The sequence below is a fragment of the Catharus ustulatus genome, chromosome 3 (genome assembly GCF_009819885.2).
Source record: "Catharus ustulatus isolate bCatUst1 chromosome 3, bCatUst1.pri.v2, whole genome shotgun sequence".
Taxonomy (NCBI): domain Eukaryota; kingdom Metazoa; phylum Chordata; class Aves; order Passeriformes; family Turdidae; genus Catharus; species Catharus ustulatus.
The window spans coordinates 86,329,081-86,352,494 of NC_046223.1; the positions used below are offsets into that span (position 1 = coordinate 86,329,081).

Sequence of the window (23,414 nt, forward strand, 5' to 3'; positions counted from 1 at the left end):
TTTCATTTGCCTTAACATATTTTATTGACATTGCCTTAGCCCTGCTCTTGCTTCACCACGTAGGAAAAGCAGCACTAGGATCTGCCATCTAGTGGCAAAGTTCTGGCAGTAAGAGTACATGGAAAATACTTTCATTTTTCTTTCTTCTTATAATTTAACCTCATGAAAGACTTTGCAAATATTAGTTAGGAAGCAAATAAAGGCAAAAGTCAATAAAAATGTAAAAGGCAAAAGCTATATCAATAGTGTAATTTCCTGGTCACGTAAATTTTAAAAAATCTTCAGACTATTAAGAAAGGAAAGTAACAAAAGTAATTTCAAATCAAGATGAATATTTCTGACAATGTATAACTGTATGCTTTAATTAGTACAGTTACATTATTTGAAATGTATAAAATACACCTTTTCAGAGAAAAATGTTAATTGACAGTTAAATTCTTATATTAAAAAAGTTGCCTGTACGAGCTGTGTATATAGGTAGAACAGAAGACCAGGCCATTAGTACTTCAGCAGAGCCCAGGGATTAATCAGGGTCAGGAACCTCTGATACTACATAGGGCAAAATTTTATCAATCCTTTTAAAGAAAATGCCAACACATAGTTTTGCATACTGTGGGTGAAATTTATCCTCATTAAGTCAGTAGCAAAATTCAAGACAACTTGTTGAATAACCACAGCATAGGTTTTTAAGACAAGTTTAAATTAAAAAAAAGTGAAATGACCCCATACCCCTTCCTCATCCCTTTTTATGAATTGTCACCAGATTGATGATGAAGTTGCTTAGACAAGATACCAGACACCAAACTCCCAAGTTTTTCTCTATCTAGTTTGGGTATGGAACTGGAACTTTGGTACCCCTCTTCTTTAATCCATTCACCTGCATTCAGCCTTTTTCCCTATGGACAACTAAATGATGGTCTTGACGTTGGAGTGGAAGCCCAGCCCTTGACAGGTACTAATTTAGTTTGCCTTTGGAGCATTAGCCAGGACAGATTTATCAAGCAGTGATGTGAGAGTAAGTTTGTGAGACTTTTTTAGAATAATGCCTTTCACTACCATTGTAATTGCTCTTTAAAGTAAGTTGCAATGCGTTTGTAGCTTCATAAACCCGAATGTTTTGCTCTCTTCTCTTTTAGAGAGTGTCATCATTCACCAGTTGCGCGTGAACTCTAGATGAGTTACCGCCCGCTAGAGCTCTCTGTGTGCACTACCCTCCATGCCTGTGGATGGATCACTGTAGAAGCTCTCTGCCATCAACACCAGGGTCACTTGTGCTACTGATTATTTGTGGAAGTATTAGTGCTTCCATTAGGTTTTATTATTTTTTTTTTCTTGGTAGAGCTTTAAAAACGAATGGCCTTGCTGGTATTTTAAAATTATCTAATCAGAGAGACAGCAGCAGTCTGTCTGCCAGCTGAATTTCAGTTCTAATCGCAAAGCCTAAGGCACATGCTTGATTTTGTTTGATATTTGCCATATAATTTATTTTTATAATACACTTTGTAAAGTAGCTGTGCCAAAGCTGCAATTCCTGTTGCTTGTGATGCATTTATTTGTAGAATACACTGTCAAATTTGCAATTTGGTATTTTTGTAATAGAGAGTATGTGAAGAAAGAAAAATGTAACTTCAGCAATGTTTTCTGTTTAAATGGAAAAGTATTCAGTACATTTTTTTGCCACCATGAGATTCTCTGAAAATAAATACACTGAAGACTGCTGTATGGAATTTGTTGCAGAATATTTCTTGCACTGTGTGATGGTTTGGCATAAAATTAAGTATTAAAGTCCAATGCCTTGAAGTACAACCAGATTTACTCATTTTAAACCATGTAAGCCAGTTTTTAAAGCTGTGATTTTTTTTCTATATAAAGTATGTTTTTACTTCTGCCTATACCAAAAAAGTTGATTTTCATTACACTGTAACTAATAAATTTTCACAACTATGCAAATGTAATCAGGTGTTTGCATTTCAACTCCAGTTTCTTAATGTCGGTAGCGCTCATCTATGTATTTGTTTATGGGATCAGAATATGGGTTTGGAAGTTCCTTTTTCTGACTGGTGTCTCATACAGTATCACAGTGATGCACAGGGTGAAACTGGTTCATAGAATCCTAGAATGGTTTGGGCTGGAAAGCCTTTAAGATCATGTAGTTCCAATCCCCCTGCCATAGGCAGGGACACCTTCCACTAGATCAGGTTTCTTAAAGCCCCATCCAACTTGAACACTTCCAGGAAAGCTGTTCAACAGCTTCTCTAGGCATTTTGTTCCAGTGTCTCACCACCCTCACAGCGAAGAATTTCTTCCCAATATCCAATCTAAACCTGCTGTCTTTCAGTTTGAAGCCATTCTTCCTTGCCCTGTCACTACCTGCCCATGCAAATCTTTGTACCTTTCTTGTAGGCTCAGAAGTTAAGATACAGAGATGGATCAATCACCAAGCCCTTAAGGACTTAATTGTTTCTAACCATGTGCTTACACAGCACTGGCAGAGATGTTCCACTGGTACTGGCAGAATCTTTAGTCCTAGACTAACACCTGGACTAGCCACCAGGCACTTTGCCACATGCTGAGGGGGCCCTTTCACACTGCTGGCCATAGCTTCTCAAATAGCATCCAGAGAGTTCTGTGGCACCTATGCTTAGGATGACTTTTGAATGAATGATAAATAAAGCTGCATGCAATCCAGGCAGAGTATTTTTTTCCTTTTACATTTCATAACCAATGATTTTTTATCTAAGTCAATGGCACATAATTAAAATACTGCAGATTTTTAACTGCTACTTTTAGAAATTACAGTAGTTTCACGAATACAAGCCGCACGGATTATAAGCCGCACTTCCGGTGCCTCGACAATGTTGCTGTCTTTGTCAATAGATAAGCCGCACCCCGAATATTAGCCGCACTTTCGTTCGTAGCGAGAATCCGTGCGCAGCTTTCACAAATTGGCCAATTAGTAACAGGATCGCGGCATAGCGGGGTTTACTGGCTCGGCCCGCTCATGGTTGCCGACGGGGCCGGGTGGCCCAGCTCAGCGCCACGGCTCGGCGGGGCTGGCCGGGTGGTGCTGCCGCCACCGCCGGGCTCGCTGGCCCCCCTCTCCCGTCAGCACCGCCCCGCTGCCGCGTTCGCTAGCCCCGCCGCCGGGCTCGCCGGCCGCGCCGCGTTCGCTAGCCCTGCCGGCAGGGCCGCCGCCGGGCTCGCCGGCCGCCCCCTCCCGTCTGCACCGCCGCCACGTTTCCTCGCCCTGGCCGGCACTGCAGGCCCCCGCACCGCCGGGCTCCCCCACCCTGCTGGCCCCGATTCTGCTGGGCTTCCCCCGCTGCCAGGCAGCCCCACCCGTCGGCCTTCCTGCTTCTGCCATGCTCCCCTGCACTGCTAGCCCCAGTTCTCCCGGGCTCCCCCGCCATGCTGGCCCGGGCTCTGCCGCCCCCCTGCCCCGCCCTGCTGGCTCAGGCTCTGCCGCCGGCCCCACCTCTGCCAGGCTTTCCCACCTCTGCCGGGGCCGGCCGGGCTCCAGCTTGGCTTGGGGCTGCCGCAGGCTCTCACTTCCGTGTTGGCAGCTTTTAGAATTTTGTTAATGTATTAGCCGCCCCGGAATATTGGCCGCACTTCCGGGTTTCCACCAAAATTTTGGTCAAATTGGTGCGGCTTGTATTCGTGAAATTACTGTACTTTTTTTGGAAAGGAAAACAGTGTTTGCTTGTAGGAGATGTGCTGTGAGATGCCAGAAAGAGAGCATTAATGCAGCATCCCACTGGGATGGTTAGGTTGGTCCATCTTTGAAGCTGGAATATCACACTGCTCCATAGTCAATTTGGTCTTCATGGGAGCCACGGGAGCTGTTTTTCCTTTTACATATGAGTTCTGCAGCAAATGCTGACACCCTAGAGAAGCAGGATATTCTGGGACCTATATGAACTTGGAGTTGATTTCCATCATGAAAAGCTTACTAATACAGCCATACTGAAGAATCAAAATTAAGTGCTGCTTATCCTGGCAGAAGAGTAATTTTGTTAGTGTAGCTTATACTTAGCTAGTATGCCATGTTTTTTAAGGAGTGGCTTTTTGGGTTTTTTTTATAGAGCAGACAACATATGCCAATAACATAGCTGTGTCTGTAGATCATATTTTAGTGCAAGCTGAGAATTCCAGCTTTTAGAGAGTAATACAGCTGAGGTGAATAAAGCTTCATGTGTGCCACATTTCAGTTCACTGTGCAGCAGAATGAGCATTGTAGTAACCCAGACCTTCTATTTTCAAAAGATTATTTGGGAATTGAAGTTTATCTCTGTTAAGATCTACACTGAGCTCAGCTGGACTGAAATTCTGGCTATTTGAAAGTGTCGGTGACATGCCTGAAATAAACATCTTTTAAATATGAGTAGGATGCAAATAAAATCTTACTCCAAAACTGAGTCTAGATTTAAAAGGTCCCAGTTGAAGTTGGAACATATTTATCCTTGTCTAAATTTTAATATAAAGCCAATTCAGTATGAGTGTAAGATTATGATTCATAAATACAGAAACAATTATGGTTTTGCACTTACATTAAGTTTTTAAGCTTCCCAAAACAAAGCTTTGTTTAAAGTATACATACAATTATAGTGTATTGAAATCATTTGGATTTTAAAATATTTTTGATGAACTGCGACACTTTGGAGTAGGAGACCAGTGATTTCATCTTGCATTTATGTTCCTGGTCAATTTTTTACATTACCTAACTTGGACATTAACCTAAGACAAATACGTAAAAAAGTGCATTGGCCATGTAACCAGCCTGTATTTTGGGGACACTCAGGAAGATATCTGTTAGTACAGACTAAAGAAGTGACTAATTGCTACAAGTACTGTAATTTTAAAGGAGGTAATTGGGAAGTGCTTTCACACTAAGATAATGTAGAGGCTATAGATATCAGTAGCTTTTAAGCAATAGAAGACCAGTGAAAGATCCGCTTTTCCCTTAGAGATCTCTTACTGTCTAAAGAGGACTGAAAGACCTGTGTAGTCTAATTATAGTGATAAAATATAAAAGTTTTAATCTATGAAAAAATCTCAAATACTTAGATTTCTAAAGATAAACTCTACAGCCCCTGAATTTTCTTTCTGTCTTGTTGTGAGACATAATTGGACAACCATAACACACCCACTTTTGCCGGTCCTCTCACACCTGAGAACATCAGGTCCCAGCTTCCCAATATTGCCCCTTGGTTATCCTGCTGCCAGAGAAATTTCTCGCCATCTCTCACCACAGATTTACAAGCAATTTTGTTCCTTTGGGATCCCAGGTTGCATCTCCCTGGATTCTCTGTGAGGCTGTGGGAATAAAAGTTACTATAGCTGAAGGTAATAGCTGCAAACAGGAGCTAACAAAGGAAAGGGTGGTACTAGTGACAAGGGGCTTATCTAGGGGGAATGGCAGCAAAAGCTGGGGTCCACAAGACAGTGGAAAAGATAAATTAGGAATGAAATACAGTTTTAGCCCAAATGCCACAAGGAATATGATTAACTTTTGTACCTAATTATTTAGGGACCAAATTAATACTTACATTTTAGATGTTTACATACATATCTGAAGTTCCTATGCTGTCTATATCAAAGAAGCCTTTTGTGCCTCCAGAGTGAACATTTGCACAAGTCATGTGCTCCCCCCAGTGGTCTTCACTGATGCTCTCAGTGCTTCAGAGAACCAAAAGGCATTTATTGTACAAAAACTGTTCCAGAGCCATCTAAAGAATCTTGAGATTGGACTACATGCTTATAAAGTTATTTAATTAAGTTGTTCCAATTACTTTTTTTCTTGAAATCAGGTAAATACATAAATATTTGGTGAATACGGATTTTGGCAGCACTCTAGAGTAACTGCATAGGAAGGACTACAGAATCCTCACAAAAGACTTGGTTGCAGAAGTGCCAGTAAAGCAAAAAACACAGACCTTCAATGTTGCATTACTTGAGCAATACCTGCTAAAGCAGGTATTCTGGGATACAAGTACATACTCTCACTCTGTTACACAAAGTGACTGCTTCTCCATGGAAAGGGTTTTAACCAATGGAACAAGCAGCCCTGGTGGGGGGTGGTGGTAGAGTCCTTGCTCCTGGAGGTGCTTAAGGAAAGACTGTAAATGCCATGGTATAGTTAGCATAGTGATGTTCAGTCAAAGGTTGGACTCAATGACCTCATAGGTCTTGCCTAGCCTAATTGATTCTGTGATTTTATTTAGTGCAGTGAGATTAGCTTATTACAGGAAAACAACAACATCCATACATGTAAGTATCTAATGGGTGGATGTCAAGTCAGAGCCAGACTTTTCCCAGTGGTGCCAACCTGTCACAGTTAATTTGAGACAGACAGGGCTAGGATCACTACCATCTCCCTAACCAGCATTCCCACCAGTCCTTTATTTGACAATTCTACATACCTTCTTTTACAGACCTTTTTCTCACACAACTCTGACTTCTTCTCTTATAGACCGCTCTTCAATAATTCTGACATCTTCTCTTACTAGCAGCTTCACACTGTACTGATTCCTTTTCTTACAGGCAGTTCCACATAGCTCTGACTCCTTCTTTCTTTCTGCATGGCTGGCCAACCCCAAGCTGTCCCACGCCCAGCCACCTGGCCCTGTCACTCCCCTACACATTTTCTTACCTTATCTATCCCTTTACATACTTACACATCCCTTACCTCCTCACAGCACAGCCAGCACCCTACTTTTCCTACTCCAGCAGACACTTACTCTCAAGCTGAAACTGCAAGCACCTGTAACAGGTGGCCAGCTATCCCACCCCTTTATATCCCCAAAACTGATTGGGCAGACACAGATGTTTCCACTCCTTGGTAATCAGTACAGCTGCAAGTCATTGGGGAGATTCCCTCCTGCACTGTCCTTTCAGCCTAGCTCTCCATACCAACCAGCAGAATAAGAGGCACCAGGCAGAAACTGATGCACAGGAAGTTCCACCTGAATATGAGGAAGAATTTTAGTGTGTGGGTGACTAAGCAATAGAACAGATTTCTCAGAGAGGCTATAGAGTCTCCCTGACTGGAGATGTTAAAAAACCATCTGGATGCAGTTCTGTGCCATATGCTCTAGGATGACCCTGAGCAGGAGGGGCTTGGACCAGATGACCTGCTGTTGTCCCTTCCAGCCTTACCCACTCTGTGATTCTGTATTCACTGATTCACTCACACCTCCTGACAGCAGGGCAGGAGTACAGAGCAGAACAGCTCCCAAAAGTGGTGGTTGGCACACACGGCTGCATTCAGAGAAATGTGATAATAACTCTCGTGCATTATTACATCTCTGCAGAGGCACTGAACCTATTCAAGAGGGTAGGAAGCCAAAGTCACGGTGGCAGTGCGGGTGGATGCTCGGACTGGGTGACACGGTTTAGGGGTCACAGTGGCAGTGCGGGTGGATGCTCGGACTGGGTGATCTGGTTTAGGGGTCACAGTGGCAGTGCGGGTGGATGCTCGGACTGGGTGATCTGGTTTAGGGGTCACAGTGGCAGTGCGGGTGGATGCTCGGACTGGGTGATCTGGTTTAGGGGTCACAGTGGCAGTGCGGGTGGATGCTCGGACTGGGTGATCTGGTTTGGGGGTCACAGTGGCAGTGCGGGTGGATGCTCGGACTGGGTGATCTGGTTTAGGGGTCACAGTGGCAGTGCGGGTGGATGCTCGGACTGGGTGATCTGGTTTAGGGGTCACAGTGGCAGTGCAGGTGGATGCTCGCACTGGGTGATCTCGCGCGTCTCTTCCAACCACGACGCTTCCGTGATTCCCTAACTCCGTGATCTGCGCACGCGCGCGGCCGTGGCGCGTCACCGCCCGCGCGCCCGCCCTGCCCCTCCCGCAGCCGCCGCGGCCCAGTGCGCAGGCGCGGTGCCCCTGGTCACGTGTCGCGCGGTGGCGGTGGGGGCGCCATGGCGGTGAACTACAGCGCCAAGGAGGAGGCGGACGGGCACCCCTCGGGCGGCGTCGGGGTGCCGGGCGGAGGCGCGGTGGGCGGCGGTGGTGGGGGCGCCGTGAAGACCCGCAAGCCCGACAACACCGCGTTCAAACAGCAGCGGCTGCCGGCTTGGCAACCCATCCTGACGGCGGGCACGGTGCTTCCGGCCTTCTTCATCATCGGCCTCATCTTCATCCCCATCGGCATCGGCATCTTCGTCACCTCCAACAACATCCGCGAGTACGAGGTGCGCGGGGCGGGTGTATGCGGGCCGGGGCTCTGAGAGCACGGGAGGCCGGGCACAGATGGCCTGCCCGGAGGCCGCCTGCGGCTGCGGGAAGCCCGGTCCCTCCCGGCTGCGGCGGGGACCCGGGCGGGTGCCGTGCGGAGCGGGTACAGCGCCCGGGCGGCTCCGCTCCGGCCTAACGACTGTGCTCGTCAGCAAAGCGCCCATTAATTACCCTGAGCAGACACCGAGCCCACAGTCATCCCCGCATAGACTGCAGCCCTTCTCTGAGTGCTGTCAGTGCTCCCGAGGGACCTTCCAGGGAAGTTACTGTCAGCATTTAATCGACACAGCCCAGTGCACGTTTTTTTCCTCAGCAGTCTGCACATCATCCGTGGGATAGTCTATTATTTATCGTCAAAGGTTCCAAAGTAATTGTATTTCCAGACAAAGCTGTATGGTGAATGTATTGCTGTAATTCTTACCTGTACCGGCGACTTAATGTTGCAGGTGCTGTAGGGGAGACCAGGGTGTCCAGAGTAAACTTAGAAACAAGGGTCAAAGAGTGTGTCTTTTTCTAAAAAACTTAAAAAACTCGCGTCATTTACATCTGATAATCAGCCATGCTACTGCTGTGAAAAGTGAAAAGTTGCTGAGCGTTAGCTGAAAACTGAACTGTGTGCCACAGAGGTATCCATCTGATAACAGAACCAGTTTGTGTTGTAAGGGAATAACCCGCAGGGCTTAGGGACAGACAGCCTTGAGAAGCAATGGACAGCTGTTATTAGTTTTGGTGAGCTGATATGGCTGAGATTGATTGTAGGGAAGAAGGTGTGTGTTTGTTTGTTGTGTTGTTTTATTGGAGAATATGAATTTTCATGGATTAAATCACTCCAGTTACTGGACTAAGCTGTCACTTTCAAACAAGTAGTGTTTAAGACAGTAGCTTGGCTGGTGGCAATAAGTTGTCAGTGAAGCCCAACTGGCTAAAGAAATCATGAGGTAGGGAATGAATGGTATTTCCCTATTTTTCTTAAAATGCAAAAAAGGTCATAACGAAGCCAATTTTACCTCCTTTTATGTTAAGATCACAGTTACACTCAAGGAGAGAAGCAGAAGGGAAAAACCCAAGAGCAGAAGTGTATTTTACAGCACCCTAATTTGTATGTAAGCATATTTTTTAGAAAGCAGTTGCTTCTTACATCAAATGTTGGGGTTATGCTGAACATATAAAAAGTGGCACAAGTGCTTCAGAGAACATGGCCACTTGTCATGAGCACATAGATTTTTAGATTGTCATATTGTAGAATATTTAAGGCAAATACAATTGCACATTTTCAATGCTCCATGGAGACAAGTAAAAAAATATCCTTGCTGACTCTGATTTTTGTTGACAACTGCATTTAAAATAGCCATTTCTATAGTAAAGAAGTACAAAGTTTTAGATCATTATAATTTGACAAATATATCATTTTTCCATTATGACTGAATCTACATTGATCTATGGGAACAAGAAATGCATCAGTTCCATGAGTCCAAAAATGTATTTGACTCCTTGTGCCCGTATTGCTGCTGTATGCATATACACAATTTTTATATATCGTTGTTGCTTAAGCAGCTCAATCAGGTATTCCTGGTAAGCTCCAATGGAACCAAAAATCAGCTGTTCTCACCTAACATTTGGCACAAAAGTTGTAGGTAAGCTGGGAGCACGACCAGTGCTCCCCTGCACAATCAGGTTGTGTATATACAGCAGCAGTAACCATTTGTATTGGAGACCAGTTGGTAGGCACTGGCCTTCAATCCTCTCTGACCTCAAGGTACTCGAGACTGGAAAGAGTTTCATTTGTTTGTTTTGCTGGACAGATTTACTCTTTCATCTTTTGAAATTCTCAAAAATCTGATTGTTAGGCTTTTGTGAGGACAGGAGGGACTCTGGAGTCTGTGGTAAAGGGGGAAACTTGTGTTCTGTTGCCTGCTCCTCATACCTGTTTTATGAAGTGCTTATCCAGTGACATTCTGCAAGTGAGATTATCATCCTGAAGGGAGCTGAATTTTGAAAAAAAGCAAGTTTAAATCAAAAAAAGGCATTGTAGTTGCAGCCTCAAAACACAGGTAAAGCATTTTACCAATCATAACTCTAAACACCACTGAAGGGTACAGTTTAGGACACTGCTATCACATATATGCTTAGATTATATATGTCCCAGTTAAGAATGCTGGCTTTTGTTATAACCTCCAAAAGTTGTTCACAAACAGCTGTAAGTTTAGCTCTGGGAGACAAGACATGCAGAAGCTTCATGCAGTGACTAAGCTTTCTTTAGAAATGTAGTTGGAGGAGGAAGCACAGGTGGTTATTTACACCTACCTCCTAGACAATAGCATTCCTCTCAAATGTGTGTGTATGTGCCTGTAAACTTAGTGTATTGGAATTTAATAGGGTGTATAATTTGTGACCCTGAAATACAGATTGAGGTTCAAGTCACTCTTTCCTGAAACAAGGTAATGGTAGCCATTAGTATCTGTGGACTGCGCTGTTCTTCTACAGGTACAAGGACTGAGCAGCAAAATGTGCCTCTTCCATTGATTTCCTTTATAAAATGTCTTTAATTCAAATGTGGAAGATTTCCAACTGTTCTGAGTGTACTAGAATTAATCGGGTTTTCGTTGTGTGTTCTCTAGCATTTTTTCATTGTTTCAAAAGGATATCATCAGTCATTTTTCTTGAGTCTGTTGTGAAAATAGTTCATTTGGGTGGAAAATTAATCAGCTGTATAAAAGGCTTTGCCTGTTACTAAAGGGTGAGAGTGTTCTGTATCTCCTGGAGGGTTTTTTGTTTGTTTTTGTTTTTTTTGTTTGTTTGTTTGTCTTTTTAATTTTATATTATTATATACAGAGTGAATAAGAAGCATTGACAGAACATATTAATTTATGATAAAATGTGAGGAATATACAAAGTATTAAGTGCGTAGGAAAGAGAACTTTGTGCTGTGACTGCTGCCATGAAATGCATAATGGTAGATTAAAAGCCAGATGGACTTAAGGCATGGCTAAAAATGGAGAGCTAAAAGTAAGTACATTTCTGTTACCTACATCTTCAGCCTTGTGTGCAATTCCTGTAGTCCCATGTCAGAAATGATACAAAAATTAATAAAACCTACTAAGAGGAACAGCAGAGAGGACCAGATTTATGGATTGCCTTTTATACAGGAATGGTCAAGCACAGTAGGATAAACATGTGACAAAGTATGAAGTCTTCAAAATCACAAGCAATTTGGAGAATATGTGTATGCAGTAGTTATGTTATTTCTGTAGGTGTATGTCAGCTGACAGACATCATCAGCCTGAAAGGCCATTGGTGTGGAAGAACTTGGATATATCCAATGTCCTTAAATCTGCAGTTTTTTGGAAGGCCTCACTGTGTCAGGCTGTCAGATAGGACAGAACAGTGGGGTCAGGCAGGTTCTTGCTGTGGACTCTATAGTCAGTCCTTAGCTCTCGCAGTCAAAGTGTTACTTTGTCAAGAGTTGAAGATGGATGCCTTCATCCTTTTAAATAAGCTCACTAATGAATGTAATCTCTAAATGTGGATGCAGAAAAAAACCACTTGTGTTAGCAGAAAAGCTCTTTGTGTACAGAAAAGCTCTTTGATAGCATGCAGGCTGATAACAGTGCATCAAAGCATGGTCCTGCTTCAATATACATCAATTTCCCGCTCCACAGAACTTAGGCAATTATGTTTTTTAAAGTGAAGCCTTTAGATCTTTTGCAACCTTAGTCTTCAGCGTGCGCTCTTGATTTAAAACTTCTCCCATTGGCAAGTTCTTTTTAGAGGAAATGCTTGCTTCAGCTTACTTTAGCGAAACACAGCCACCCCTGAATTAGCCTTCAGCTAATGAGATGCATTGTTCATTGAGAGCAGCAGTGGGGTCTGTCTGCTGTAGCTAAACAGAGCCCGTCATGGCTGCTGCAGCAGTGCTATTTCTAGAGCCGCATAAACTTAATATCTTGCTCAGCTGAGGAACAAAGATAGTGATCCTCTCTCAATCTCCCTCTCTGCCAGCTAATAGCTTCTAAAGCTCTCTAGTTTCAGCTAGGCTCATTAGCATGTAGGTTTTGTCTGTCGGAAATCTGGCAGCAGAGCAAATGTCAATCAATAAAAGTGCTTGCTGATGGAACTGGTTGCAGCTTAATAGATACTGGAGAAATCACAGGAAGAAAGACCCTGAAGAAGATGCTGAGGAAAATAGGCTTCAGTTCTTTCCTGATCACATCTTGTGTGTTTGTTTTAGCTAACCTTAACCATAGGTATTAGGACTAATCATAAATCACTAGTTCTTAGTTATGCTTTTCACTGCAAACATAAATCAGGACAAACCACTTGCAGCAGCCTTTCAAATAACTGTATAGATGTTGTAGTTTAAATGCTACTGCTCCTGCACAGTTTTTTTTCAGTGAGGTATATATTTTACCAATCTGAGTCTAAATTCTAAAATAGGTAATTCATGGTAAGTGTAGAAATACATCTTTTATGGGCAGACGTAAGCTTTCTCCTGCCACACTTGCTGGAGCTACATATGAGACAGAGATAACTCAAGCTACTTGAGTTGGCTTGGACTGTAGGGTGAGCTTGTGGCTGCTAAGGCTGAATGTACAGATTTTTAAAAGATGCTTTTTATGGGCTACAATATTCAAGACAGAACATACTGTATTAACCAGATTCATACTGATTGTCATTCTTGTCCATATACTGATTATTTTACCATTCCTGACAAAACAGTATTGGTGTATTAATCTTTCCTTTTTTTTTGGTCAATTTTTGGGCATTAAGTGATTTTAATTTTTTTTCTTCTAATTAAGTAGATAAAAATGGTCAACAAAGCAAGTTTTCTAATGCAAATCTTTATTTTTTAAATACCTAGATTTTTAAAAACTTAATCTCTCTGGAAAGCATATAAAAACTGGAATCTGTTTTTCATAGTGTGTGTGTTTGGAAATCTCATGTTGTCTGGAGTGTCTGCTGGTTTTGTTTTGGTGTGCTTTTTTGCTTGGTTGGTTTGGGGTTGGGTTGGGTTGGGGCTGGAGGGGTGGTGCTTGTTGGTTTTGTTTGGGTTTGCTTCGGGAGTAATTTCACCTCACTGCTAAATTTGTTTGCATCTGAAATCAAGCATATAGTCAGAATAAAAAACTGGTTTACAGAATCAGAGTGGTGAAGGTTGGAAGAGAATTCTTGAGATTGTCAGATAGGCTCTTGGTGTTGAGATGTGATTGCAAAATAAATGTCACAACAACTCTTTGGCTTAATGATAATTTTTCTTAGCTCTCCCGTTGTAAATTAATGACTGTTTTACCTCTTACAGATAGACTACACGGGAACAGAACCTTCTAGTCCCTGCAACAAATGCTTAAATGTGTCCTGGGACAGCCCATGTACATGCACCATCAATTTCACACTAGAACATTCATTTGAGGTATGCATCCCTATGTAGGATGAAGTCAGAATGGTGTATATGATCTATTTCATATTGAAAATGAAAATTTTGTCACTTAAGTATTTTTTTCTATTTTAGAGGATTATTTTTAGTTTTCCTTTGAACCTGGATCTGATTTTTCTGTTACCTTTTCATCAGCAGGTTTGAGATGTTTCTTAATGCCTCTGTTTATCTGGAAATGTACAACATTAAGTGGAATGCTTGTGTTTTACACATTTAGAGTTACCCATGTGTCACATAGCTGGAGAGTAGATGAACTATTCCTTCATGATTTAAAAAATCTCAGTTCAGCAGGAATTGGAAATACCAGATAAGTGCTTTCTGGCAGACTGGAGGCAAATGAGGTTTATGGGTTCTACACTGGACAAAACAGATGTTGAGATTAATGCTGGTGAATATCATTCTGATAGTTGGTGGCACATTTATATTGTTTCACTTCACTTGTTAGGATAGTACTTTTATGTACTCAGCATGAAGAGAGGATTGAAGTTCTTACTTCATGAATGTTGCTGTAGCCTAAGAGTTTAGGACTTAAAATTGCAGGTTTGTGTGAATGAAAATCCCTCTTTTCCCCACTTGCTTTTTGTAGAGCAATGTATTCATGTATTATGGACTTTCCAACTTCTATCAAAACCACCGTCGTTACGTGAAATCTCGAGATGACAGCCAGCTGAATGGAGACAACAGATCACTACATGTAGGTATTCCTGCCTGGATGTGAATGAGCAACTAATTTCTGACTGTTGCATAGATACACCACGTAGAGTAGTTTCATGATAATGAGGTACTAGAATTTTTGCATAACAGTAGGCAACCATAAGGAATCTGTATTTTTTAACTGAAAATATTATAATTCATGTTGATAATGTAAAAAGCAGGTTAATTGTATAAACCAGCACAGACTCATTTGCCTTTTTTCTTTCTGTCAGAATCCAAGTAAGGAATGTGAGCCTTACCGCACAAATGAGGACAAACCCATTGCTCCTTGTGGAGCTATTGCCAACAGTATGTTTAATGGTATGGTAACAATTTAAAGTTATCGTTTATAGTGGTCTGTGACCTACTGTATGTTTTCTGTTGTGTTGCACATTATTCTGAATAAAGATACTGTGAGCTATTTTGTTTTGAATTAACACATTTTCATAGTTCAGAATAAAATAAATATTGTGTACTGCTTGTACTTGTTTCAAAATTGCTAGGAGAATAATTTAATCTCATAGCACACAAAGCATGGAAATACCTGTTGTGAGAATCTGCTACTGCTATGATGTAGAAACATAGATCTCGTATATGAATAATAAACTGCTATCTCATATACACTGATTGTTACGGAACAGCTTATGGTTGTGTCAAGCAGATAGTAAATGCCTTGCTTGGTTATTTTTGTTTTGTTTTCTCCTGGAGGTAATTGTTTCAGTGCTTATAAAGATCATCTGTCTAATGAAAGTTTCTGCAGCTGGTTTTCTGATTTGATTTTGTCTTTAGATACACTGGAGTTATACCGCATTGATAATGACACAAGGACTCCAATTACTTTGATCAAAAAAGGCATTGCATGGTGGACAGATAAAAATGTAAAGTTCAGGAATCCTACAGGAGATGGAAACAACTTAACTGCACTTTTCCAAGGTAAAAAAAGAAAAAAAAGTGAAATTTTAAGAATGGCAAAATGCTTCAGAAACTATTTGATTTCAGTTTTGATTTTAAACATTTTAATTTCAGAGTTTTTCCTCACTGATGTTTTACTGAATGCACTTAATAAATGTTCTCTGAAGAAATCCAAGCTAAGGACTACTCTATCAGAAAGGTTGTCTTGAAGTAATAAAAGCTGCAAGTTTCTGATAGAAGTGTTTGGTTTTTACCTTTATTTTAATCATTAATTTGGTGGTTTTAAATTTCTTGGTTTTTTTTGTACTCTGAATGCTAAAAATTGTGTAATGTGTGCTGCTGGGGTTTAACCCCACTTGGCAACTAAGCATTACACAGTGTCTCACTAACCATGCCCTTGCTCAGTGGGTGGAAGAGCTGGAAGGCTGAAAGTGAGAAGGCACATAGGTTGAGACAGTCTTTAGGCTGTTTAGTAATTAGAAACAAACAACCAAACCAAAAACACAGTAAGGAGAGAGGAAAACAAAACCCAAGAAAAACAAGTAATGCAAAACAAAAGAATTGCTCACTGCCATCCAAGTCCCTGACCCAAAGTAGGCCCTGCCTGCCTGCTTCTACCTGCACTTTTCTGCGGTATGGGATATCTCTCTGGTCATCTGTGTGCCCTCCCAATCTCTCCTGGACCCCTAGTCTCGTCACAGGTGGGGTGACGTGAGGAGCAGAAGAGGTTTTGATGCTGGCACATACTGCTTAGCAATAACAGAAACATCCCTCTTTATCAACAGTGCCCAGGACAAATCCAAAATGTCCTGTACTAGCAACCGTAAAGAAATTTAATTTTTTTCCAGTCAAGACCAGTACAAGTTTTATCATGTTTGGATTTAACTTACAAAGAAATCTTGCAGGTGATAAATGAAACTCTGCATGTGGAGTTTTCATTTGAATCTTTCTATGGCTAGGTTGTGCTGTTTTCAAAAAAAACTGATTTTTTTTTTTTTTTTTTTTTTGGTTTTTAGAAGTGACTGGTGTGTCTCATATTTTAGATTATATACAGTTTGGCAAATAACAGTTTCTTTTGGGTACTATGTCTGAAAAGTCTTAGGGCCCTAAGAGCATGTGTGTTTATGCAAGGTATATAGTAACTTCAGGCTTAACCTGATGTGGGTTTCTTGCTTAGTCACAGCCAAATTATGTGTTGTCAGTGTGATGGCTACCCTTGGAAAAGCAGATACCTTATGCTAATACAATGTGGAATTGTATTTCCAATAGCAGTAGCAAAGCATTTGGACATAATCTGAAATAATGTTTACAATATTACTTGCTTATGGTTCAGGAAATGTTTCTCAAATTCTACCAAGTGAGCAGAGGATCTACTGTTATAATGGAGAATTACCCACCAAGCAGTGCTTCGAGATGTGACTTCCTACTCATATGAATTGTTTAAACAAAGGGACAGTGCTGTTATGAATTATGTTATTTATAGAATTCAAACAATTTGAACTGCAAAATAAAAAGTTCTTAAGCAGCCCAGTGTGTTGCAATAGTAGTGAGTCAGCCTGTCTGTTCATACTATTTAGAAGTTAATGTTTTTTTTGTGATATTGAAATGGATTTTGATGAGCCAGTGTGTTAGTCTTGTATTTTAAATACTTTATTTAATCCTAGGCACAACAAAACCTGTGAACTGGCCCAAGCCAGTGTATATGCTGGACACAGAGCCTGACAACAATGGCTTTATCAATGAGGACTTCATTGTGTGGATGCGCACAGCTGCTCTGCCAACATTTCGCAAGCTCTATCGTCTCATCGAAAGGAAGAATAACTATCAGCCTACCTTACAGGCTGGAAAATATTCTTTGGATATTGCATACAGTATCCTTTGAAAGCAAGCCTTAGCTGGATTAGAGAAGCATATATTGGCAAGTTATCAGATTGAACTAGCCTTTTTTCTTACCATCTCTAAAAAAGATGGTATTGAGCTGTGGTTGAAAACTGGCGCTGAGACCTAGATAGACTGTTACCATCTACTTCTGTGCTAGTTTTATAGCATTAATAGCTTCATAGAGACGGAAATCAGATTGGTTGGCTGCTGCAAAGGAATTGAGAAAAGCCTAGGAAAAAAGGAAAGAACAGAGGTAGCTGGTAGCCAAGGAATTTAAGAACTGTAACTTCAAGGTGAAATGACATTATGCAATGAAAGGGAGACTGACTCTGAAGGTCAGAAAGATGACAGAGCTGTGCATCAGGTGAAGGTCTGTCATTCTTTTTTGGGGAGACTAAATACTAGGTAGAAATGCAAGAGACTAGAGAAGGATGGTTGTCATAGTTACTGAATTCTTAAAATTCAAAAGCACTTAATGATACTTTTTATTTAGCTATTGCAGTGTTTGCTGTAAGACTGTGGGGAGTGCATGTAAAACTGAATAAATGTAAAGAAAAATTCTGTAGTAAAATAGACACAAGGACTAAAATTTATATTTCCCTCACTTTATTGAAGCTCCTTTCATAAACCCCCAAAGTCATGCATTTTACTCTTCAGGGTTTTAGTGTCTCCTAACATGGCTTTTGTTTGGAAGTAGCTGACAATGCCCAGATTAGTTTTAGCCAAAAAGAACAGCTGAATGTTTCATAATTGCAATTCCAGTTCCAAAGGCAGCAGTTACTATTTGGAACCTGAGTGAAATGACCCAAAATTTTCATGTGCCCACTTCAAGTTGGGTTTGGACACTTGCTTCTTGTTTTCCTAAATGTTTTTTCAGATTATCCTGTACACAGTTTTGATGGACGAAAAAGGATGATCCTGAGCACCATTTCGTGGATGGGAGGCAAAAATCCCTTCCTGGGAATTGCTTACATCACTGTTGGGTCCATATGCTTCTTCTTAGGAGTGGTATTGCTGTTCATTCATCACAAATACGGCAATCGAAACACCAGTGCAGACATTCCCAATTAATCTTGCATTCTGAAAATAACTGTACTGCATGTGCATCAAGGCCAGTCCAGAATGGACCCAGTTTTTGAAAGACAAATCTCTGCTTCTGTCATTTCTGAGACTGGGTGCATAATTTTTACCTAAAGCTCCCCTTTCCCATACTGTGGATTAACTCTTGAAAATGACGGGTATACAATTAGCTCTATTGATTGTATCTCAGCCTATGTCAGAAACAATTTTTCTGATGTTTGCCTCTGACTGGGCAGGCCACATGATGCATACAGCTCCCATTCCCTTGATGCATCTGCTGCTTGTTCATGTGCTGTGTAATGTTGGTATGATTCAGTACATTTGGATTGTGTGGAGAAAGATGGTTATAAGATGCTGTAAATTGTTGACTTTCCAGAATTCCGGTGTCAATGCTGTTGGAAGAAGTCAAGTCTTAAATGTTTTCTTCAATTTACTGTCTTGTGTGCATGGGCTCCTACATTTCTTGCTGAGATTTTAATATATTTATACAAGTTGTTAAATATTTTTCCTGTGTCCTACCCACCTCTGTTATATTAAATCCTTTAAGTGCTCTGTAAACTTCAGCACTCTGGATTCTTTGTATATTTACAAATATATGTGCCTGGCCAGTAAGTGAGCATCCTATGAAAATACCAGAAAACCTATTTGTTAATTATCTGCGTGAGACCCTTTAAAAGATTGATCTAAATTGGGACATGCTTGTTGCAGGTATAATATTTTTCTGATTATATTTGCTCTAAGTCATATCCAATACTAATTCACTTTTTGCTGGTTTTGCTTTTTATGAGCAGCACCAAGCATTAATCAAGAACTTAAAAGGTTTTTTTCCATTCATACATTGGGTGAATTCCTTTTACTTGGAGGAGTTTCCTAATATTTTTAAAGCATATGTATTCTGAGCAGGCTTTGTTTTAAGGGAACTGTATACTTTTTCCTTATTTGGAGTGAACACCACATTAATTTTTTGCGGTGTTAAGGAAGTAAACTATAGAAGTTCAGAAGTTGAGATGGCAGTGACATTTTTCCCTGAAATGCAGGTTTAGCTTGCTGTGAAACATAATTTAAATACTGCAGTTAGACACAATGAGCAGGTTAGAGTCTTAAATTACAGAAGGATTCACCTTTAGGTTAATTAAAAGTTAACTGCAACCTGTAAAATACTACTTTTTGGTGACTTTTTTTTAGATGATGCACAGAAACTGTAATGTATATGGCGGAGATCACTTTATATGCAATTAGCTTGATAAAGTATGGAGTATATTAAAAGAGACCTAATAAATTCTGCAAACCATTTAGTAAGAGATTTGTTTTTGTTCTTGAACATATATTTATTTTTATCTAGGTGAAAAGACATCATTAAGTGTAAATGCAGTTTTAAATGAGTTGTATTTCTGGGATTGTATATTTATTTTAAAAATGCATGGTCCAGTAGCTTAATCTACAAGCACCTTTAAACAAAACTATTAATTTATCACATAATCACATGACTGGTTTTACTTAATTACTTGTGTAGCCTAAGCGTTGAAATGTGCAAGTCTGGATAAAGTGGAATGAGGCAGCATTTCCAGTGTGCTAGCTCTCTGTAACTCCATAGAATAATTTATCTGCATAGTACAGCCACGGCTTTCAAATAATACCTTTTAAGATTTTATTTACAGTGTTGTATTCATGTTGCTGGAGTTACAGAATAAGGATAATGTACCCTTGAAAACTTGCAGAACGTGTTAAACTGGTTTTTAGCTGTACAGTAACTGCTTGTCCAAGATAAAGTAAATGAGCAAGGGGATGTCTCACAATTAGTGGTTATTAAAATATTTTGATTTTTAAACTTTGTCACTTGAAATGCAAATATATTCTGCTTCATTCATAATTCCTGTTTTTTCCAAGTGGGAAAGTCTACTTTTTGGGCTGTGCTTAAAATTAAAAAAGAAGTGTTATTCTGTCTTCATCTTGTAATATTTTTCAATGCCTTACCTTTTTTTTAACTGACTATTACTACCAATGTATCTTCAATCTCAGTGAAGTGCACCAGGGTGAGAATTGCTGTCTGGTTTTTGTTGCAATGAAGTGGGTTTTCTGAGATCCTATAGCAGTAAACGCATGGGACAAAGTGCTCATGGAGCTTAAAATGCTTATAAGAGTTTAAAATATTGATCAAATTTGTAAGCTCTTCCTTCACTCATGCTCATTTGTCTGGATGTCATATTGATAACAGTGAAGATCCTTGGAGGATCCTTGGAATCTTTCAAGGATTAATTATGAATATCAAACATTGAAGGATGCAAGTTTTGTCTTTTTTTAATAGACGTTTCTGACGTAGGAAAGGCCATGACAGTGTAGTTCAAGTAACCATCTGCAAATGGAACAATGAGAAAGGCTGGTTGGATTGGATTGACAGGAAGTGTTAATTACTGCACCCTTCTCTCACATGTCTTACTTGCAGTGGGAAAAGAACAGTTAGACTGTGTTAAAGAGATTGCTTAGTGGAAAAAATTGACATAAGTCTAAATCAGGTACCTACAAGTTACTTACTGGAATGCAAGTGCTGAAGACAAAGAACATTGCATAAACACAGAGTAATCTGATCTTCAGAGTTCCTGTGACAACACAATGGTTTCTGAGCTTTCCTGAAAATGTGATCTACCCTTGGTATTACATAAGTTAGTTTTTCTCTTTTTAATTCAATAATTCAACATAAAACCTCTTCAATACCCCAAAGTGCTCCACATATAAAAGGCTTGTCTGTATTTAACAATCTGCCCAACATGCTCTCTTTCAAAGGAGAAGAAAAAACAAAATCTAAGTGATTTTTATTCTTGCTTTATTCTTAGCAATGTGGCCAGTTTATGCAGGAGACTGCTTCTGGCAGTGTAAAAATGCCAGACTCTAAGGTTTATTTTCAGAAAGCCCAATTGTGAAAAGTTTGGGGATTTCGTTTGTTTATCTATTAGTAGTAGTAAATTTTCCTTAGAGCACCAGGAGTATTTTCATGTAAAAATTCCCTCCCTTTTAGCTCACAGAATGTTCAATATTGCCTTCTATGCCTACATGTGAAGTCTAATCTTATTTGACAGTTTCAATTAAGACTGAAGACCACTACAAAATGGCCTGATAAAAATTAGCAGGTCCTTGCATGACCTGAGTCTCAGGTAAGAAAGCATCTCCCCATAAGCCTCCCATTCTGACCATCCTCAGACTCTGCTTGAAAGTAAAGTGATACTGTTATATTGACTGCTGCTACAAAGTCTGAAGTTGGAAGATTATCTCTCATTTTATGATGAGGATGAAACAAAGAGGAATAAAAGTGTAAGTCAATCATTAAGGAAGCTGAAGAAGTTTTTTAAAACGTATAAATTTGAAGCAAGTATGTGGAGATCTTTCTCACTGGACCCTGGATAAAGTTCGTGTAAAATAAACAATCTGAGCAAATGGAATACCAGAGTTATGTGCAAATTTAATTGAATTTTTACCTGAGTATTGTGCCCAAATTTTGCAAAATACAATGATGAATTGCTTAGTGTTAGAGGTACAAGAATTTAATTAATAACCTCATTAGTTCTGTTATGAAAATGGGAAGGACTGGAATGTGATATTCTTGGAAGAAAGGAAAATATTGTCTCTACCGAGGCCTACAGTAATTTCACAACCATAAGGCGCACCGGACTATAAGGCACACCCCCCGGGAGTCAGCAAAATTCGCAACTTTGTAGATCATATGAGGCACACCGCACTATAAGGCACACTTTTTTTGCAGCGAGGCTCTGCCCCCAGCTCCCCCTGCGTGGTTGCTGGCCGAGGCTCTGCCTCAACCCGGCAGCCATGGGCCCCTGGGCCCGCCTGTACCTGGCATGCCCACCGCCGCTCCGTGCAGCGTCCCCGGGCCCCGCTGCTCCGGGAGTTCCCTGGTGCTCCGGGTGACCTGATGCCGGCAGGCTCACCCCGCGCCATCGCTGCCCCGATGCTGGCGGCTTTCTCCCCCATGCGGCGGCCACCCCGATGCCAGCGAGCCCACCCCGCGGGGCCACCTCCCCGATGCCGGCGGCTTTCCCCCCCGCACGGGCTGTGCCGCCGCCCTTTCCCGCGCGGCCGCTGCCCCGATGCCGCCGGACTTGCCCCAGCCTGGCGCTGGCCCGATGCCGCCGCCGGGTGGGCTCTGCTCGGCTGGGGACTATTGCGGGCTTGCACTTCTGGGGTGGCAAATTTCACAACTTTGTCCATCAGATAAGGCGCACCAGACTATAAGGCACACTTCCGGGGTCGGGGGAAAATTTTAGTCAAAAGGGTGCACCTTATAGTCGTGAAATTACTGTAATTTTATGTGTCATCTCTTTAGCAGGACTTTTGTACCCTTGTATTACTGGCTGAAGAGGTGGAACACTTTTGTGACTAATGCTTTTAAACAGCTAGATTAACAGCCCTGCTTTCTTTCTGGCATAAACAGAACCGATCAACAAGGAGTTTTGATAAACAATTTTGTTACACAATGCAATATATTCAAGAGTTGCTCTGTTCAGTTCGGAAGAAGCAGTGTGTTTGTTTTTAATGAAACATCTTCATTCTAAAGCAACAAGTTGCCATTTCTCATTCCCTCAAATTTTCATTTCTTCACAAATTAGTCAACACTGCAGAATCAGCTGTGCTTGCTATAAGCAGTCAGCATGTAGCTTTGATGGGTTGGTAACTCACATGCCAATCCTTAAGTATGGCCTTTCTGTTGCAAAGTGTATTTTTACAGACATTATCCCTGAAGTTTAGATTCAGACATACCAGAAAGTAGCCTACACAGCAGAAGTTAGGAATAATAATTTCTCTGCGAATTATGAATCCTTTTACCAGTATCTCAATACAACTGAGTGTATGAATATCAGAATAAAACATTGTATACACTCGTAGGATTGCAAAAGGGATGAATGAAAATTTGTCTTGGAGTGGTAGTAATGTATTTTTAAGTGTTATTCTGTAATAGCACTGCTTGAGTGTTTGAAAACCATTTGCTAAATAATGCATCCAGTTTCCTCCTTTGTTAAAGCACCTGTTTGTCCATGACTGTGCTTTCTAAATTCTGTCTTTAATATTCTGCACAGCTAAGGCTATACCAATGAATACTTCATCATTGCATTTTTAGTTTCTTTCTGGGACAGCTCCTCAGATTGAGAAGTGTAGTGCTTTGAGATA

At 40.9% G+C, this 23,414-nt stretch overlaps 2 protein-coding genes across 6 annotated transcripts in view; both read left to right on the top strand.

Annotated features, from left to right (window-relative positions):
* FILIP1 (filamin A interacting protein 1) overlaps nucleotides 1-1,908 on the top strand; it is a 119,111-nt gene extending 117,203 nt beyond the window's left edge. For all 5 annotated transcript variants that reach the window (XM_033056065.1, XM_033056062.2, XM_033056064.2 and 2 more), the window contains one exon: nucleotides 1,137-1,908. In XM_033056065.1, the coding sequence (XP_032911956.1) occupies nucleotides 1,137-1,177 (41 nt within the window). In that variant the 3' untranslated portion in view covers nucleotides 1,178-1,908. The remainder of the gene's footprint in view (nucleotides 1-1,136) is intronic.
* A 5,994-nt stretch (nucleotides 1,909-7,902) lies between these two features.
* TMEM30A (transmembrane protein 30A) lies at nucleotides 7,903-19,534 on the top strand. The gene is made up of 7 exons (XM_033055542.2): nucleotides 7,903-8,199; nucleotides 13,539-13,649; nucleotides 14,260-14,367; nucleotides 14,600-14,687; nucleotides 15,156-15,299; nucleotides 16,943-17,149; nucleotides 18,037-19,534. Exons 1-7 carry the CDS (start codon nucleotides 7,927-7,929, stop codon nucleotides 18,228-18,230), a joined length of 1,125 nt encoding a protein of 374 aa, XP_032911433.1. The 5' UTR covers nucleotides 7,903-7,926; the 3' UTR covers nucleotides 18,231-19,534.
* The last annotated feature ends 3,880 nt before the right edge of the window (nucleotides 19,535-23,414 follow it).

What these genes read in the sequence shown, in the direction of transcription:
- TMEM30A (XM_033055542.2), top strand. Translation starts at nt 7,927, where the DNA reads ATGGCGGTGAACTACAGCGCCAAGGAGGAGGCGGACGGGCACCCCTCG. An exon ending in CTTAACTGCACTTTTCCAAG is followed by an intron (nt 15,300 to 16,942) that starts GTAAAAAAAGAA and finishes ATTTAATCCTAG; the next exon opens with GCACAACAAAACCTGTGAAC. An exon ending in TTCTTTGGATATTGCATACA is followed by an intron (nt 17,150 to 18,036) that starts GTATCCTTTGAA and finishes ATGTTTTTTCAG; the next exon opens with ATTATCCTGTACACAGTTTT.